Source organism: Camelus ferus, chromosome 19, assembly GCF_009834535.1.
Source record: "Camelus ferus isolate YT-003-E chromosome 19, BCGSAC_Cfer_1.0, whole genome shotgun sequence".
Classification (NCBI taxonomy): Eukaryota; Metazoa; Chordata; class Mammalia; order Artiodactyla; family Camelidae; genus Camelus; species Camelus ferus.
This window is the reverse complement of record NC_045714.1, coordinates 32068886-32088465: the sequence shown is the minus strand read 5'-3', so window position 1 is coordinate 32088465 and position 19580 is coordinate 32068886. Positions and strand designations below refer to the sequence as shown.

Below are 19580 nucleotides of genomic sequence, written 5' to 3'. Positions count from 1 at the left end.
ATGCTCTGCAGTTATAAAAATAAGGGTGCTCTTTATGTTCTGACATAGGTACGTACATCACCCACAGTATGTGAGTAAGTGAAAAAAGCAAGAGCACAGCTATAGACATAGATACTTAGATGCACACATGTGTGTAAAAGGGGACAGAGAATGCATCTGCTTACATATTTGCAAACTATTTCTCAAAAGGCAGCACGCAGGGAGAACTGGTGCGTGCCAGACCGGGCAAGGGACTTCTAACTCTATACCCTCTGAACTCTTACATTTTCTATCAGATAAATATATTACCTAATGTTTAGAAAAATAAACAGAAATTTAAAACTAGAATTTCCTTTAAGGACCACTTAAAATTATGATACATCTACTAAGTTAAGTACCATGTTGCTGCTAAGGAGGATAAGGCAAATCCATTTGAACTTTCTGGGAACGAGGTCCAGGACGTCACGTTAAGCACAGGGAGCAGGTTACACTCAGTCTGTAGAACTACCAGCCTGTTTACACATACGCACGCAATGACAGGAGAAGCACACTCCACAACCACGTACTAATGCGGAACCCTCACCACCGTTTCCAACATGACAGCGGACTCCTTCCATCTGGACCTCTTGCTTTCCCGGATTCTATGAATATGGCCACAAGAATGATCCTCCAAGGAGATGCAATGGGACAAAAAAAGATTCTCCTCCATCTCAGAGCTACTTCCAATGTTTTGGTCACAAAGCTTCACCAAAGTATTTTCACATTTTAGCTAAACTAACCACTAGTTGCTCCTTATTCTTTGATTGCACACTACATGCGTGCCAGGTACCATGTTAAGAAGTTTACATATATTTTCTCATTTTTATTCCTGTAACAACCCTGAGACAGATGCTATTCTTATTCCCATTTTACAGATTAGGAAACTGATGCCTTGAGAGTTTAAATAATTCCCCAGGGTCTGAGTCACATTTGCAATAGACCTTACTCCAGACCTCAAGCTCCTCCCTTCAGGATCTTGGCTAAGACTTTAAAAAAATATCTAGATAACCACTCCCCAGATGCCCACTCTCCCTCGGCCCACTTACTTGTGTAGGCCTTTGAAGAAGCCTACCAGACAAGGATTGTTTCCCAAAGCCAGTTAACATTTGTAAAATAGTCAATGGCATTAGTCCTCTTTCGGATCCCCCACCTGCCCATGTGCATCACTGTTCTCTGGGTTTAGGGGCACAGCCCAGGTGGAGGAGGGGAGTGGAACAAACATTTATTAATCACACACTGCGTATATGATCTGATGTTGCTGTATATGATCTCGTTTACTTCTCAGACAACCCAGATACAGACAAGGAGGCTCAAGTACTTTATTAAATCCCTAACAAGAAATCAGCTTTTTCTCCAACAGATTTTTGGGCTTAGATTATAGTAAAGAAAACAATCTGAAAAATCTTACCTCTAATCATTCAGCTTAGGAGACTGCCTACCTAGCTTGGATGAATACAGGTAAGGAGGGAATGGAGAATTTAGAGGTAGGAGATTCAGCAGGTGTGAACACCTAGAACAGGAAATGCAAAAGACACAGGCAGGAATGACAATGACAGGTGGAGCAGGAACACAGCTGGGAGGCAGGGAGACGACAGAGAGGCTGTCCTGGTGATCCAGGCAAGAAATGAAGAGGACGGAAAGAAAGCAGTGGTGGCAGGGATGGTGGGCCTCACAGGGTGGGAAGGCAGGAAGCTTGCGCCACTAATTCTGTTGACTTCTCATCACAAGTGATATAGCTTGGAGCACAAAGCAAGCACTGAATAAGAGCAGAAAGGACAAGATGTCCTTGAAGGCCCAGATTCTATGGATCTGGCCTCATACAACATAAGTAAAAGATAATCAGCCAAAATGCTGATCAACTTTGTAAAATTGCTCTACAAGGTGACTGCAACAACTCTTATTATATGATAACTGCTGACTGCGAAAAAAAAAAAAGGCACAACCTAAAAGTTGAGAATTATGTTTTATTTGGCGGACATTCTGAGGACTTCAAGCCCAATTCTCAGTTTCTTGACCTCAGCAGGACTGCCAAGTCCTTTCCCAAATGCCCTTTCATCATCTTCCCCCCAGAGCCCCGCGTCGGTCTCACGCCCCTCTGCACCCCACCTAGCGACCACGGAGCCTCACTACGACCCCTCCTGCAGAGCCTCGACTCCACAGTGTCTCCGTGAGCACCTCGCTAAACCCGGCAGCCCACGCTGACTCCTCATTCAGCTCACTCTCACAATGCCTTCCTCGCTGGCTGCTTACACAAGCAAGGAGGACGCCACCCTCCTGCTCAAACAATGACCTCTCTTGAGGTCTCCCTCCCACTTCAGCCACCACTCCTTACCTGTGCCTCTTGCTGGCCCTTCTCAGCCTCCATTTCTCCAACACTGCATCTCCTCAGCACAGGGCCCTCAGACCCCCTTTCTCCTGAAGGGCCATCAACCCCGAGGGGTGATGCCATCCAATCCCCTGGCTTTAACTACCATCTTCACACTGCTAACCCCAGTGAACACCACCAGCCCACACCTACACTGTGTCCCACAGCAGCTTTCTACCCAGTGTCTGCACAGCCAACACCAAACTCATGACTCACCCTGCCTTGTTCCATCTCAGTTCTTGGCCTGTTCATCTCCAGGTGCTCTGGGGAAATTGGAAACCATCCCTGCCTCCTCTCCCTTTAGGCCCTCACTGGCATCCAGGTGAGCTCTCCTCCAGTGCCCAACCACTTGTCACCACCCCCACACTGCAGGCACGCTGCTGGAGCCCTGTGAGCTCACCTGCTCTGAGGCAGTTGCACTGGCCACTCTCCTGCTCCCCTCTTCCTTTGGTTTCCACTCAGCAGCCAGAGGGACCCTTTTAAAACTACACAGAGCACGTCATGCCTCTGCTCAAAGCCCACCGACAGCTTTTCATCTAACTCAACACCAGACATCTTTCAGGACTCAGATGTCACCTCTGCAGGAATCTTCCCCTGACCAGCCAGGCACTTCCCTACAAGCGGCTGGACAGGGGTCCCCCGTGGGCACCTCGCAGCACCCATTGCCGAATTCAAATCCTAACCCTTATGGTTTGTCTGCTGATTTGCCTTATCTCCTGCTGTATTAGAAAAACTCGGCTTGGTCTACCTCCTGCATCTTTCTTTCCTGTGTGTCTTCTTTACTACTCACACAGAACACTTCACTTCTGACACTTCTGCCACCAAATATATGGGGATTTTTCCCCACAACAAGCAATTCTCTGCGACATCAGCTGGGTGGTCTACAATTTAACTCAATCCTGACACTGTCTACCTGAAGAGAGTGTCAGATCCCACAGGTTAAGGGCTCAGTCCCACATGACTGCTCCCAGACCATTTCTGATGCCAATCACAAGTACTAAAAGTCCCCAGCCTTACCCACAACTTCTGTCCAATTTGGCTACAAACTGGAGGTTGCTACGACCCCCTCCTCAGTTCTGATTAATTTGAAAGAGATCACAGAACTCAGGGAAACACTTATGTTTACCAGCTTATTAAAGGACATGACTGGGGGAGGGTATAGCTCAAGCGGTAGGGCACATGCTTAGCATGCATCAGGTCCTGGGTTCAATCCCCAGTGCCTCCTCTAAAAACAAATAAATGAATAAACCTAATTACTCCCCCCCTCAAAAACAAACAAAAAATAGTAATAAAGGACATGAGAAAGGATGCAGATAGACAGTCAGATGTAGAGATATACAGGGTGAGGTCTGGAGGGTCCTGAGCACATGAGCTTCTGTCCCCGCGGAGGTGGGGTGTGTCACCCTTCCTATGTGGATGTTTTCACCAACCTGGAAGCTCTCTGAACCCCCTACCATTGGGATTTTATGGAGGCCTGCTCACATAGGCATGATCAATTATTAACTCCATTCCTAGCCCCTCTCCCCTCTCTGGAGGATGGTAGAAGGGGCTGAAAATTACAACTGGCTTTTTAATTATGGCTTGGTCTTTCTAGAGACTAGGCCCCATCCAAGAGTCACCCAGGAGCCCACCCAGAGTCACCTCATTAGAACAAAGATGCTCCTAGTGCTCTTATCATTTAGGAATTTACAAGGGGTTCAGGAGCTCTGTGCCAGGAACCAGGGGCAAAGACCTATCTGCCCATCTATCTATTTATCTACCTACCCATCTATCTACCTACCCACCCGTCTACCCATCTATCCTATTATCTCACACCCCTACTGCGTTGTAAGCAGCTTGTCACCAGGTTTGTGTGGTGCTCACCATGTTGGGGGCACTATGGGCTCTTAACATTGTACGGCTCTGAAGAAAATGCATTAAGGGCATCTGAAACAAACAATGGATCTGTATGAACACTGATGAGTATTTCTCCCATTCTTTTATGAAACTGAACCTCATAAAGCTACTCCTCAGCCCATCCCCTCAATATCTCCAGACTGAAGGGAGATGTCCAGATCTACTCCTGGTACCCAAGAGAGGAGACTCAAATATTCTCACAGACGCTGTTAGAAAAAAGGAGAAAAAAGCAAAAACTTAAGGCACCCTACACACTTTGCCCTGCCCAGAACTGGGCGATGGGATGATGATGTCCTGGAACATCAGACTGCATTTCAGACGGACCTTTGCCAACGGTCAGGCCAGGCCATCTGCTTGGTTTCCTCCGGATGCCCTTCCAGGTTCAGATGATGCAGGAGCTACCCACACAGGAGAACCGCTGAGCAAACACAGAACCTTTTCCCAGCCATATCCTTAGGGTACAACCGTTCTCCAAGACTTTCTTTTTTTTTCTTTGTTCTATGGTTCTGTCTTCCTGCTGGGAGGCATTCACCCCTTACACATTTCCTAGCTGCCTTCAGAAGCAAACTCGCCTAACAAAAATTCCCACAGGGTAAGAAGATCTTTTTCTATCTTTCTTCTACTTAATATCAACTCTGATTATATGATCTAATATCTATGGTCCTTGGAGATTTGCATTGTCTCTTGTTCTTAATACGATCTATTCATTCTTCTTCCTCTACATATGGACTTATTCTTTTTCTCTCTAAATTATTGTCATGGGTCTTCGTTTTACTTTGTTTAAAGAAACTGATTTCCTTCCACAAGTTTTTTAAAAATCAGCACTTGTAACATTTGAGGAAGGAGTTATCTGACACAAGATGGCCAAGAAAATCGCTAACGATGAGACCCTGAACACCCACACCCCCAGCAAACCCCTCCAGAGACCCTCCCCAAACTTGATTCTGAGGAACAGCCAGCTTTGGTTTCCACTGTCCCACCTCCCTGCACTCCAGCACACCGTCTCCAGACATCTTAACAGCCAACAGCCTGAGACCAGCTTCTGACTCCAAAGCAAGCCTGTGCCCGAGAGCCTAGGAAGCCTGGCCAGAAGCAGGAGGGGGAGTTGACTAGTACAAATGAGGAACTAAATTTGAATTTTAGGTTTTATTTAATTTTAATTACTTTACATTTAAATAGCCATATGTGGCTAGCAGCTGCATGCTGGCAGCACAAGAGTGAAAGAATCTAGCGGCAGCATAGATCTACAGAAAAAGACAAACACAGGGCTGCCCAAATGGTTACCCTTCCATGTTTATATTTTGAAAAGCCGGGATGAAATTGGTATCCTGGTTCCAATGCTGAGTCACCCACACGAGGGCATCTCCATCAGTGACGTCCTCAACTCTCCCTTCCCCCATGCCAGTTCCTCTCCCTGGCAGCCATATCCTCCTCTACGGATTCAGTCGCCACCCACCTGAGCCCCAAGTCTTTTAAAAATTATTATTATTATTATTATTATTATTATTATTATTATTACTACTACTACTACTACTACTACCACTACCACTACCACTACCACTACCACTACTACTACTACTACTACTACTACTACTACTACTACTACTATTACTATTACACTCCTGCTCTCTCTGTGCTCCAGGTCCCACACCCCCAACACCTGCTAGATCTAGGATTTCCACCAGCATTTCAAATCCACAATTTCTCAAATGAAACCCATCATCTTCCACCTTCCCCATCCTCCAAACCTATGATTTTCCCTGGACTCCATATTTTCCACAAAGGTATCAGCACCCAACCAGGTTCCTTTATGTAAATCTTAACATCATCCTTAATTTCCCTCTTTCTCTCAGCCCTCAAAATCTCCTCAGCATCTCTTCTGTCAGTCTCACCGCCATTCCAGCAGCACTCACCCATACTCACGTCTTTGGTACTTTCCAGGTCTCCCTGACTCTCCCTATCCTAACCTGTCCTCACCCCAATCAGTCATTCCAGAAAGAGCCCAGGGGCCTTCCAGGGGGCCCTGCTGCCTGCTCTAGGATCCCTATTGCAGTGCTCAGTCTACTGCGCTGGAACTGCCTACTCACTGCCCTGGCTCTCTTACTCCTCAAAGGCAAAGAGTAAGTTCTAAGGTTTTACACGTAGATATAAGCCACTTGTCATGAGATGAAACCAAAGTATTTGCTAAATGATTATCGCAACAGATACCTGTTATGGACTGAATGTTTTGTCACCCCCAAATTCATATGTTAAGGCCTTAACCCAACATGATTAGGAGGTAGGGCCTTGGAAGGTTTAGATGAGGTCATAAAGGCAGCACCCCATGAGAGAATCAGCATCCTTATAAGAGGAAGAAGAGACACCAGAGCTGCTTCTCTCGGCCACATCAGGATCCAGTGAGAATGCGGCCATCTACAAGCCAGGAAGAGAGCCCTCACCATGAAGCTAACCTGCTTGGTCTTCCTAGACTCCAGAACTTTCAGAAACAAATGTTTGTGACTTAAATCCCCCAGCCTATGGTAAATTGTTAGAACAGCCAGAGGTCACTAAAATACTTTTCCTTCTTCTTCTAATTGGGCTCTACTTCAGTTTGTTCTAAAGCACAACCTACTGGGTTATTTCCCTGGTCAAAACTCTTGGAGAGCTTTTTATTGATAGATCAGAAATTTCTGAACTTCTTAACCAATCATTCAGGAACCACCCAGAATCTAGGCTCCAGACCCACTGTTCTAACATCAGTTCTCTGCACTTTGCTCTTCTGCCCCTGACTTGGCTCAAGCTAACCCCTTCCTTTTCACTGACCTTTCCACTGTATTCCAACATGTTCCAACACTGCCTCCTTTCACATCAAGGTCCATTTCAGCTGCCAATGCCTCCAGGGCCCAGGAGAGTCAGGGGTTCTCTCCCCACCTCAATACCTCCTGCTACTACCCACACCTCTCTTTCTCTAATGGAATTATATTTTCCACGGGAGACACATTTTTTAAAGTCGGCAAAAAAAAAATCACCTATATTTAAAACTACCCTAGAGAATCTCTAAGGAGTACTAACTGTACAATCTAAAATGCTATTACTCAAATCCACTGAGGGTCTACATTATAGGGAAAACAAAAACACAACCAGAACCACTAAATCAGCCAGATGCTCACACTCACAAGTAGCTGGAACAAACAAGAGACCAAGCCTCATTTTTCACCACAGCTCCTACTGGAGCACCAGCTATGGCAGGTAGAGCACGACCACTCCCAGCTCTTTGAGACCATCCCCAAGAACTTCCGTGACACCTGGAAGATCTATGCACTCCACCTGCCATTAGTGCTACTTCCATGCAGCTCCTGTCCTGCTCACCTGGCTGTGGACTCCTGAGGACAAGAGCCTGTCTGATCCAACTGATACAAACTTTACTTAATTAACTCATCATGTGAGCTAGAGGCTTTGGGCAAAGCCCAGCACTTCACCTTCCTACAAAACCAGCAGAAGAACCAGCAGAAGAGTTCTAAAGACACTTTCACCTCTAAAGAGATCAGATTCTATGAAATTAAGTGTGTAGACCTTGTGGTCCCTGCATGAGGAACAGGAAGAGACAGATGCATGTCCTAAGAGCACAGAGGCAGTGACCAAAATAATCCTATCAATTGGGCAGTGGAAAGAGACCAGCTTTAACCTAGGCCCCTACCTCTGTCCTATCAGAAAGCAAATTATTCAAAATGATCCATCTTTTTTTTTTTTTAAGTTTTCTTAGGCTAGCAATTTCACTGGTGATCAAATGTGGGCAGTATACTGCTTCCATTTTTATTATATTAAAAATATTTTCTAACAAAACTTTCCACAACCCCACATTCCATCATGTGAACTATTTCTTTATAAACATTCTTTGATAGGCTTTTGTTTTCCTCTTTTCCCCTCCTTTTATTTCACCTCCTCGTTTCTTGTAAGCTCTGAGGGAGTTCATGGTAATACACTTCTTGGCATCCCTGTTCTAAGTCATCCTGATGGTTCACAGTGCTGACCTTTACAGCCTCGGACCTTGGTATTTTTCTTTCCCCCTAGTGGCTCAATCCCATGATTCCAACTCTACTATTCCTCTTTTCCTTCTCCCTTTTTAATGCTTACTGTTATAGCCCAAGACTAGGGTAAAAATTCTATAACATCCCTAGTGAAACTGCTCTAGTGTTAAATTCACCTTTTATTCACATTATATTTATGTCTAACTACATATAATGTCCACATTCCCAGCTCCCATGTACTTGCAGGGACTCCTGGTGAAGATGGAGCTGGAAATGAATGCTTTGAGGTACACTCCTTCCCAGCCCTACACCTAACTAACACTGGAGCTGGGAAAGCCCCCAAATAGGCAAGGCTAAAAACAGAGAAGTGATTCAGAATACAAGCAATGTAAAGCAATGACTGGGCTGACACTGGGACCCCCAAGGCTCTGAGCCTGGGAGACCTCAGTTAGGAAGCGCTTGGCTCCAGCAGGGAAGCAGGGACACAGGGCTCCCCTACACAAGGCAGGGACCAGAACCAGGTTCAGTGCTCAGGGGCCAGCAGGTCTCCTCACTCCTTTGTGTCATGGTCTGCACCACTAGGGGAGGAGAGACCTCTACTGTAAGATCAGCTTCTGGGCTGGACCCAGGAAAGGAAAATGCAAAAACTACAGAGAGAAGTGGAGGGTGGCAGGGAGAGAGAAGAAAATCAAAAGAGAAACAAGAGGTTTTCACACCAGATGAAAATAGAACAACTGGAAAATACTTTAAAATAAGTACATTAGGGTCCTCAATAATTTAAATGAACCAAATAAGTTAAGAACCAAAAATAGAAATTTTAGAAATGAGAATTATAATCATTGCAATAAAAATTCAACATAAACACATGACTGCACACAAAGAATATGTAAACCGGAAAATAACACTGGGGAATCCATTCAGAGGGTAGCATTAGAAAAAGATACACGAATCATGAGAAAGCAGTTAGAGAAATGGAAACAAGCTGGGAGGCTCTCGTCTGTAATGAACCGAAAGTTCACTCAAGAGTTGAGAGCAAAGTACAGTTATTTTCAGATGTGCAAAGACAAAGGCAGTGAACATTCACAGACCCTTGTTATAGTTAAAAAAAAAAAAAAAAGGGAACAAAGAGGGAAGGAAAGGGATGCAAGAAATAACAGTGGATACGAAAACTGGAAACATAGGCTGGTGAATGTAACAGCTACCTGTACAGTATCACAATCTGAAGGCTAAAATAAGCCTAAAACTCTAGACCACAAAGACAAGGCAGGCAGGCAGCCAAGGAGCAGTCAAGCTTTTGTCTCTCCGGTGGAGGAGGGTGAGGGTGAATGGGCAAATGCTGCTGGGCAAATGCCACAGGAGAGACTGGTGCGTACCCAGGTGTGAAACCTTCCTTTCCACTTTTCAAAGATGATCTAATTGCAACTTGAAAAACAGACTTGGCCCCTCCTCTAGAAAAATCTGTGCCTTCAATCTTAAGCCTTCAATATGACAGAAAATTCAGTTTCAAACTTTGACTTTACAGAAAGAAAGAAAATAGTAATGCCAGTTGTAAAATCACTGGGACATTCTCTCTGAATTCACAGAGTAAAAACCAAAATGTGAATGCGAATCAGGTCAACCAGTGTACTTAAAGATGCTGTGCTCCACATCTTTCTTACTGCGTGATGCTGCAGGGAGGCAAAATCCAGGACCATGTTTTAAGGAATCCTAGAATGGCATTCTGGACAGTAATCTCATTTTCAATATTAAGGGAAAAACACCTTGAGGTAAGCCCTCACTAAAGAGCTTTTCTCTCTTTTTTTTTTTTAACCAACACTCTAGGTAACTTTATACACATCAAGTCATAATCCTACATCTGGAAAAATATTATTGACTATAATGAATGTGTTTAATCAGCCTTATCTGACTGATACCGCTTGTCCAGGAAAAATACCTCTACTTTAGATGCTGCTGCCATAAGACAAGGCATGGACATTTGGGTTCCAAACAATGTCATTCATTCATCCTCCCACCTTGAAATACAAGTATGAAGTCGGGTCACAGTTTACGTCATAAGAACACATTTTTTGGAGATAAAATTAAGCCTTCAACATCCTCCAGGATACAGCAAGCACCTGGCCAGTTTTGCCATGTTCGAGTAAAGCCTGCTTCCTTCTCAGCGCTAATCCTGTCAGGTGACTCTGGGCACAGAGCGCACCAAAACCACTGCCAGCCAGGAGGGTTCCCAAAGACTATCTCACGTGGAAAGCATGTGGTTTTCGGATGCCTTAACCTCCACAGAAAACAGGAGTATTGAAGCCAATCCTACTCAATACAGAAACTACTTGAGAGTGACTAAAGAAGAAAGGAAGACAAGAAACGCTGTTACCGGAAGAGTAAAGAAAGTGGGGTGCTTCGCTTCATCTTCATATTTGCCTTCAGTTGAACTTCCAGCCTCCATGGATTTGGACGTAGTGTTCTTACCAATACCCATCATTAAGACAAAATGAGCAGTTTGGCCGATGGACTGGAGTGGCTGAAAGTTAAGGCTTGTTCGAGCGAGGAGCCCAGGATCAGAGTTGGCTCTTCCAGGGCCTGGAGCGCCCGATTCTCAGGCAGAGATGAGCCCCACAAGCGCCATCTCTTAGCACCTAGAAAAAGAGAAAGCAGCAATCGTGTCAAACACACAAACAGCACAAGACAAACACACACCGCGCTTCCTGCACAGAGAAGTCAGTGTGCAAGTTATACCCAAACACCAAAAAACTCATTACTTCATTATACTTTTAAAGTCTCTTTCCACCTTCATTTACAGTCACTCAGATCCTGAATCTGGAGAGAGGGACCACTAAGCTGGGCCACCAAAAATATCAGCATCCCAGGAAGAAGAAAACACAGCATAGGGATTTCTTTGACATGCATCAGCCCGGCATGATCGAAACAGAATTTTCTGCGATGATGGAAATTTCCTATGTCTGCCTTGTCCATTACAGTCATCACTAGTCGCAGGCTACTGAGCACTTGACATGTGACTAGTGCAACAGAGAAACTGAATCTTTAATTGTATCAAAGTTAAATGTAAATAGCCACTTGTGCTTAGTGGCGCTCATACTAGACAGAAAAGCTGTAGCCAATTTACTATGGCTGTATGGATATTAAAATAATTCTGAATTCCCTACAGGTACCCAATTAAAGGCCAGAAAGACACCCCAAGCATAAAAAAGAGAAGATAAAACCAACCTAGGATTAAACAGCCACACAGAATTCTAGGAAGGTGGCAAGGTGAGCTTCACATGGGCTAGAATGCCAAACACGAAAAGAGCCAAAGCACTCAGTATCAAATCAAATGACAACATAAACCTAAAGAAGAAATTTACTTCCCCTAAAATGGGGGTGAGGGGGAAGTAAAATGGCAAGGGATAAGAAAGGGGCAGGAGGATCAAAACTATTAGACCCAAGATAGACCTGACATGCTTGGAGATTCTCAGAGACTCTGTACAATTCTCTAAACTAAGAGAAAATCCAAGTAAAACTCAAAAGCAAGAAGCCACTGAAACAGTCCCATGAGGCTAAGTTTCAGTGAAGCAGAAGAAATTTAAAAACTCAATTTCAAACAACAGAAACCGGACTTGAACAATAAAAGTGATCCACCCGAAGATGAGCAAGCAATTGGAGAATGTGACTTGAAAAATGAGAGGGCACCAAGGATCCAGACCAGGATGGGCACAATAAAACGTGCCTAGGTGTGCCTGCATTTTTATGATAAAGAAAAAATACCACAAGCAGGTAGGAGTGAGAAGGGACAGAGAACACTCACTGGCACTCAGATGAGAATGATGTCAGATCTTAGTACCAATTAATTTCCCACAGAGAATGAATAACCCGGACAAGCTGTCCTGCAAGTGTGAAGGCAGACCTTCAAGAAGTTTGGAAAGACAAGCAGGAAAACTTCGAGGAGGCCTCTTAGGGATACTTTTCATTCAGCAAATATTTAGATGAGCCAGGGAAAAAAAGTGAAATATAAACAAATATGAAAAGGAAGAATTACACAAAATTTGAGAGTTCAATAGTTAGAGAGCAAAAAGAAACAATACGAGAAAGAGCTGCCAGAACATCATGCTGCCTCAGTGGGCTCAAGCTAGGTACACATGTCAGTTTTTTGAGGTGGCTCTTTTGGTCTAAACATTCGTGCACGTTCTGCATTCTTATTCATATTACATCCACATCTCTGTAAAGCCGTGGCTCACAACCAGGAGTGGACTTTTCTCCCGGGGACAGCTGGCAATATCTGGAAGGCATTTTTTTGGTCATCACAACTGGGGAAGAGCTCCAAGTATCTAATAGGTGAGGCCAGGAGCCCTGCTCAGCATCCTACAATGCACAGGACAGATAGTCATTCTTTGTTATATTTGATGTAAATATCTCGACTTTTTGTTTGCTCATGAATTTTGTGAATGATCTTTTAGAATTGTTTTCATTTTTATGTAATCAAATCCATCAATCATCTACACTGTGATTTAGCCACTACCATCCATCAGCTGCCCAAGATCTGGGGGGAAAAATATATATGTATATACACACACACACACACACACACATACACACACACACACAGTGTGACAACAAACATCCCTAAATATAAAATCTGTCTGAAGTAGCCCTGACAGACTTTTACGCTGCCCAGGAGCATGTGTTTTCCAGAAGATAGGACAGGCAAAGAGGACGGTGAAATACTGTTAGATTTTTTTTACAAGACCATTTGCCATACAGTCACATTCAGAGGGACCAAAAAGCTCTCTGTCCCTCATCCAGCCCCATCGCCATCAGCACGCCAACAGAGCTTCCAAACCCACACTTACCTATGTTAACATGAGGGAACACGGTTAGGACTTTAATGTAGAAACATTTATTCTCCTAGATTAACTTTATTTTTGTGTTTCAGACATGGCAGCAGCCAATCCTCCCTGCTGCCCCCCTAGCCAGGAACAAAGGTGGACAAATCCCATCCTGACAAGATCACTTTTCATCGAGTACTCTGTACTCATTTCCCTACCGGTGGTGGTGGGGCTTAACTGACCCTCACAAGCTGTACTGAGGAGGACCCTCTGCCTGTCTCTTACAGAACAGCTGGAACGTCCTTAAGACATAGACCCAAGTAAGCACAAAGGCTTTTGAGGCCAAAGAAAGGGCAGGGCAGGAAGCTCTGAGAAAGGCTTTGGGAGAGAGGGTTACAAAGCCTAAGAAGGGTGGACAAATGGGAAAAGAAGAGAAGGAGGGGAGAGGACAGTGAACACTGAAGACCGAAATGTATCCTTGAAAGTGCCAGAACGGCAGAGCGAGTACTCAGGAGCGATGAAGACAGCCTCAAGGCCAGAAACCACGCACCAGTCTGAAATCTGAGCGTTTCGCCCATACAGCTGAGCTTCTGTACAGGGAAGTGCCAAGGCCAAGAGGCAAACGCAGGAAAAGATAAAAGCAGGGTGGGGAGGTAGAGTTTAGGGTCTGTGACAGGATTTGTGTTAAAATAAAAGGCAAAATCTCCCAGGGAAACTGAACCAGGGAAAGCTCGCCCACCCACAGTACCCAATGACCCCCTCTTCCTACTCCTTTTGAAAGAAAGAGAATAAACAAGGCCACTGTTATCTTGCCCCTGGCCACAGGACAAGGGGAAAGGAGGGGCTGAGGGACAAAAGATCAGTTTCACTAATAACAAGGAACAACAGTAATGACAGCGGTTTTCCAGCTAAGTGTCTATGTGTGCCAGACACATCTCTTACCCCTCCCTGTATAAATGGCAATGATTTCTCTCTAGCAGGCACAGCACTATTCGATTTGCACACTAACTACACACAAGTGGAAACTGAGCTTCAGAGAAGTTAAGGAACTTACCAAAGGACCCACAGTTATAAGCAGTGGAGCAGAATTCACACTTTAATCACTATTCCTGACCTAACAGTGTTTATACAAACAAAACATAAAACTGCCCTCAGTTTACAGCCAAACCCCCCCACCCAAGCGACCCTGTGTCAGGTCAGGGGCCTTAAGCACCGTCTCCACCTGACCTGCTGTGCTTTCGGCCCTCCTTGTGATTTTCGAGGCCCAAAAAGCCTGCCCTCCTCAGACCAGGAACTCCCAAATCTGGGTACTTCTGGCCTCTCCACAGCACAAGCCTGTCATCTTTTCAGCAGCACAACGACCTCTTGTCTCATTTTTCATATTCCATCTTGATGGCCCTATGGCAGCCGGCACGGCCACTCTGCAGAAACTACCGGGCCCTTTGATGGCATCCTAATTCACCGGAGAATGATATCCAAATTCTTTAAGAAAGGGCTATGGGCTACAGGCCCACCGTGACGTCTAATGTGAAACTTGGCCCTACTGTGCTATAGTGTCCACCTTTCAGTGCCTGGAAGGTGATGGGTCCCCCTCCAAATGCTGTTCCTCCAAAATAGGCACCCTTTACCTCACCCGTTTCCCTTGGGGTAGCTCACAATCAGTGCTGCCTTTTATCACCACTTCATCATGGCATCTGGAAACCATAAAGATGGTTATGATACAGCAAGATACTGTCTTCCTCATCAGCCAGAGAGGTGCAGAACAAGAGGCAGTCTCCTCACTGCTGAACTTGGCACCTGTATTAAAGGTTCCCCAAAATTTGTGGAATGAATAAATGGTACTTAAAAAAAAAATAAAGGTACCTCATACAATATAGTAGTCGTGCTTGCTTAATACTCTGACCTAATCTTGGAAAAGGAAATTAACAGCCAACATCAAACACATCTGTGATACAATAAACACATTAATGTCAAGGACAAGCCCGGCTGGCGTCATCACTGCTATCGTCCAACTGACAGAGAGAGATGAGGGGAAGCGTTTGAAAGGAAAATACCAAACTATGACCATATTAAGAGATGATAAAATTGGAGAGAATCTATGTGTAGATGGCTGGGCACAAACACATGAGCAGAGCTCCTTCTCTGCTGACTCAAACACTTCCCAGATGCCAGCAACGAGCAGCTCGATCAGAAGCTGGCAAGTCCCTGCCTGGCCTGGTTTGGTATGGTCCCCAGCCATGAATCGTTCTCACATTTTTAAAGGGTTGTAAATAATACTGAGGAAGAATAATATCTGACAGAGGCCATCTGACCCACAAAACTAAGATATCACAGAAAAGTCTGCTCACCCTAAAGATAAGAGGATGAAAGAATTCTATTTAGAAGGGCATTAACAGCATTAAGTATTTAATAAGTTTAACAGAAAAAGTACATGATCTTTAAGAGTAAAACTATAAAACTATTACTGAGGGCCATAAGAGAGATTTGACTAACTAGAGAAAAACAAACTATATTCTTGGATAAGAGAGCTACTGTAAAGATATTCATTTTCCTATAAATATGATATAAATAAATTTAATAAAAATCAATTAATACCTTAAGAGGGGAAAAAAGGGGCTTGCTAAAATTCCTGTGGAAGAATAAGCAAAAATACCCACAAACATTTAAAAAAACAATAGTCAAGACATGGAAGCAACCTAAATGTCCAACAGCAGATGAATGGATGAAGATGTTGTAAATATATACATAATGGGATACTACTCAGCCATAAGAAAGAATGAAATAATGCCATTTGCAGCAACACAAATAAATCCAGAGATTATACTACGTGAGGTTAAGTCAGAATGATACAGACAAATATCATATGATATCACTTCTATGTGGAATCCAAAATACAACACAAATGAACTTACTCACAAAACAGAAACAGATTCAGACATACAAAACAATCTTATGGTTACTAAGGGGGAAAGGGAGTCAGGGAGGGATAAATTAGGAGTTTGGGATAAGCAGAAACAAGCTACTATATATAAAATAGATAAACAACAAGGTCCTCATGTGTACCACAGGGAACTATATTCAGTATCTTGTAATAAACTATAAGGCAAAAGAATATGCATAACGGAATCCCTTTGCTGTACACCAGGAACTAACACAGCATTCTGAATCAACTATACTTCAATGTAAGTAAGTAAATGAATAAATAATTAAAAAAATACTATTGCCTGGGTCCCCAACCCAGACAGTCTCTTGAATAGGACTGTCCAGCCAGAGCATCATAAAGCTCCCCTGCAGCCAGAGTTAAAAAATCACTATCTTAGAGAAAGCAAGAAATCATAACAGACTCAAAAAAAAAAAAAAAAAAAAATCAACCGCACTAAATGTAAGCCTGACACAGTGGGAGAACAGCGATTTGGGGAACTCTGCTATGAGTAAATAGAAAAGAAAAACATTCAGATCTTCAACAAAATTTTCAATAGCCCTCCAGCCACCAATAATCATGCAGAATAATGGCTTTTAATTAGTACTTATTTCATCAGCTGTTCAGTCAGTGACCACTTCTTTGGCACTTAATTTTTTTATCTGACCATTTCTCTCCTGTCCAGGAATCAGTGTCAAATCTTTCAACTGTGGCTTACCATGCCCCAAGTATGATGGTACTATCTAAACAGAGGATTTAAGGGCTGAACTGCTCCTGGAGCGGAATACCAGGACTTTTTGTGTCTCTTGGAAGCGCAACCAGATCCTAAGAAAACATGTCCTCCCATCATCAGCACCTCGCAGTCCCTGGCACACAACATACAAAGCACTTCATCGGCTGAGTGAATTCATCACTAAGAGTCCTCTAAAGGATAGTATCCCCCTGTGGACATTTCATCTTAATACTCTAGTTCTTAGCACAGAACTCAAAAAATGTTTATGAGATACTCATTTACCCCAAATAGATGGCGTTGAATGAATACTACATTAAAAACTTAACTGCCTGGCAAATCCATCTTTTGATCTAGACACAAAAACCAACAGTTCTCTAAAGTGATAGAGAATAAGAAAAAAAAGAATAGAGAGAATGAGATTTGGTGGTTTACGTGCCTAAGACTCAACTGGGAATCTTATTCAATATGCAGATTTCTTTCACACAAATACTTGTAGAAAAATGCTCCAAGCTGTTTTTATTATTATAATAGCCCCAAACTCATCAACAGGCAAATGGATAAACAAACCACGGGGGGCCCATACAAAGGAATACTCAGCAATTAAAAGGAAGAAACTGCTGTACCTAACAACATGCAGAAATCGCACAGACGCTTACGTAGAGTGAAAGAAGCCAGACACAAGATGCTACCTGATTCCTCACAAGGAAAACTAACCTATGGTGGCAGGAAGCAGCCAGTGGTGACCTACAGCAGCAAATACGGGAAGGAGGGCATCCAAAGGTGGAGGAAGGAACCTGTGGAGTGACAGAACTGTTCCATACCTTGGCTATGGTTCTGGTGGCTCCATTTGTATGTATATCCACTTATTGTATGTGAATTATACCTCAGTAAAACTGATTTTAGAAACAAAACAAAACAAATTTTAACTCCCATGATCCCACCAACTTAAAAAAATGTCCCCTCTCCCAAATTCTGATTCCATAGACCTGTACTGGAACCTGGGAATCTGCATTTTTAACAAATGCGCAGATGTTCTGATACTAGTAGTCCTCAGATAAACACCTTTGGATGGGCAACCTGGGTGGGATAAAGCTATTTTCTCCACTGGCAGAAACCTATCTCGACAGGTAAGAGTATATGACCAGAAGGAAAACTGTGGCATAAGGAAACCCCAGCTTGCCAACTGGTTGTTTCGTCCTTCCCACGATACACACAAGAACTTTCAGAGCCTGCCAGGTTCAATGATAAAGCATATTTTAAAAGCCAATCTGTGGCTCTCCGCTTAAATCCCATTATTAGAGGATTATAGTTGAACTGTGGCAGCTCCATTAAATTCTGTTAAATGCTAACATTTGACCTAAACGCTTTTATTTCAAGTCAAAAGAAAGATTATTGGAACAGATATCCTCAACTTGTATGTGATCAACCTCCTTTAAATAAAATGATTGAAATGGCTGCCTAAAACATAGTCTTGCTTTAGGGAATTTACAATTCTAACGCTGATCCTAGCTAGTTAGGATCCTTCCACTTAAGCAGTAATGAAGTGAACCTGTAAGAAGTGATTATTTGATCTTGTGATTACAGTTATGCTCACAGGGTGTAACTAAAAAAAACCCAATCATCCTACAGCCTTTTTCAAAACACTCTAAGAACCTTTGCTCTTCATTTTTAAACTGCACGTCACTACTGTGGGGCCGGCTGGCGCTCTCTGGGAATGTGGAGCCAGCTTGCGCTCTGTGAAGTTCATAAAACACCCCATCCTGGGCTCTCCGTGTGCCTGGTGCTGACTGGCATCCTTAACCCCCACTCCCCATTTCAGGACCCTCTGCATACCTGCATTTCTGCAAGATAAAAGCATCTTCCCTTGACTTGTGTTTACCCTAACAAAACTAACCGCCCCCAGGAAATGGCTAATCTCACAATACCCAGGGGGACAGGCCTCATTGCCTCATAAATCCCATTATTCAAAGTAGCCCCTAGTAAGTCTCACCTCACTTACAACCAATCAAGTACCTGCGTATGAACTGATCGTGCAGCCCTCGTGTGACCCTTCCCCCCAATAAAAGACCCCACACATTCACCCCAATGCTCACACAGGCAGCTCTGGTCTGTGCAGCCAGCTGTTGCCTATAGCAGGTATCAAACTTTTCTTTCTTCCTTAAACTTTCCTTTGTCTCTGGTAAATTCTTTTACCACCCACGCAGTGGCCCACCATGTTCCCTAACAACTACCCACTAGTGGGCCATGATATTGACTTAGGATGTCAGCTAGAATGTGTAAAACAATGAAATTTAACAGAATAAAAAAATTTGGAGCACATCTCACAATATAAGTGTAATTCAGAGTTTCAAGGTAAAATACTCTGTACTGTGGGTCAGTCAAAAAGAGCCTAAAGGTCGCTAATGTAACCTAAAGCTCTGCCCAGTGACATAAAAGGCATATTTCTTCTTTTTTTTTTCCTTTCTTTTTTTTTTTGGTGAGGGGGAGGTAATTAGGTTTTTTATCTATTATTATTTTTTAATGGAGGTACTGGGGATTGAACCCAGGACCTCGTGCATGGTAAGCACAACCAATGAGCTACCACTGAGCTATACCCTCCCCCGCAAAAGGCATATTTCAAGTGCCCAATTTAAATCAGGTTTTATTTACTGAGCTTAAACTAACATATCCATGCCAAAGTACGAGATGATGACACTGATAATAACCTATCACAACGATGGAGAGAGTACCCAGAATCGTGGCCTCAGAATGACCTTTCTTTAAAATCTATCAGAGCCCAAAACCAAACCACCTGGGTGACTGCGATCAAGAAAATCTCTGTTGCACT

The 19580-nt window shown here is 43.6% G+C and overlaps 1 protein-coding gene across 7 annotated transcripts in view; it reads right to left on the bottom strand.

Annotated features, from left to right (window-relative positions):
- SLC23A2 (solute carrier family 23 member 2) overlaps positions 1-19580 on the bottom strand; it is a 112047-nt gene that overhangs the window by 55970 nt on the left and 36497 nt on the right. For all 7 annotated transcript variants that reach the window (XM_032461873.1, XM_032461874.1, XM_032461877.1 and 4 more), the window contains one exon: positions 10655-10916. In XM_032461873.1, the coding sequence (XP_032317764.1) occupies positions 10655-10762 (108 nt within the window). In that variant the 5' untranslated portion in view covers positions 10763-10916. The remainder of the gene's footprint in view (positions 1-10654; positions 10917-19580) is intronic.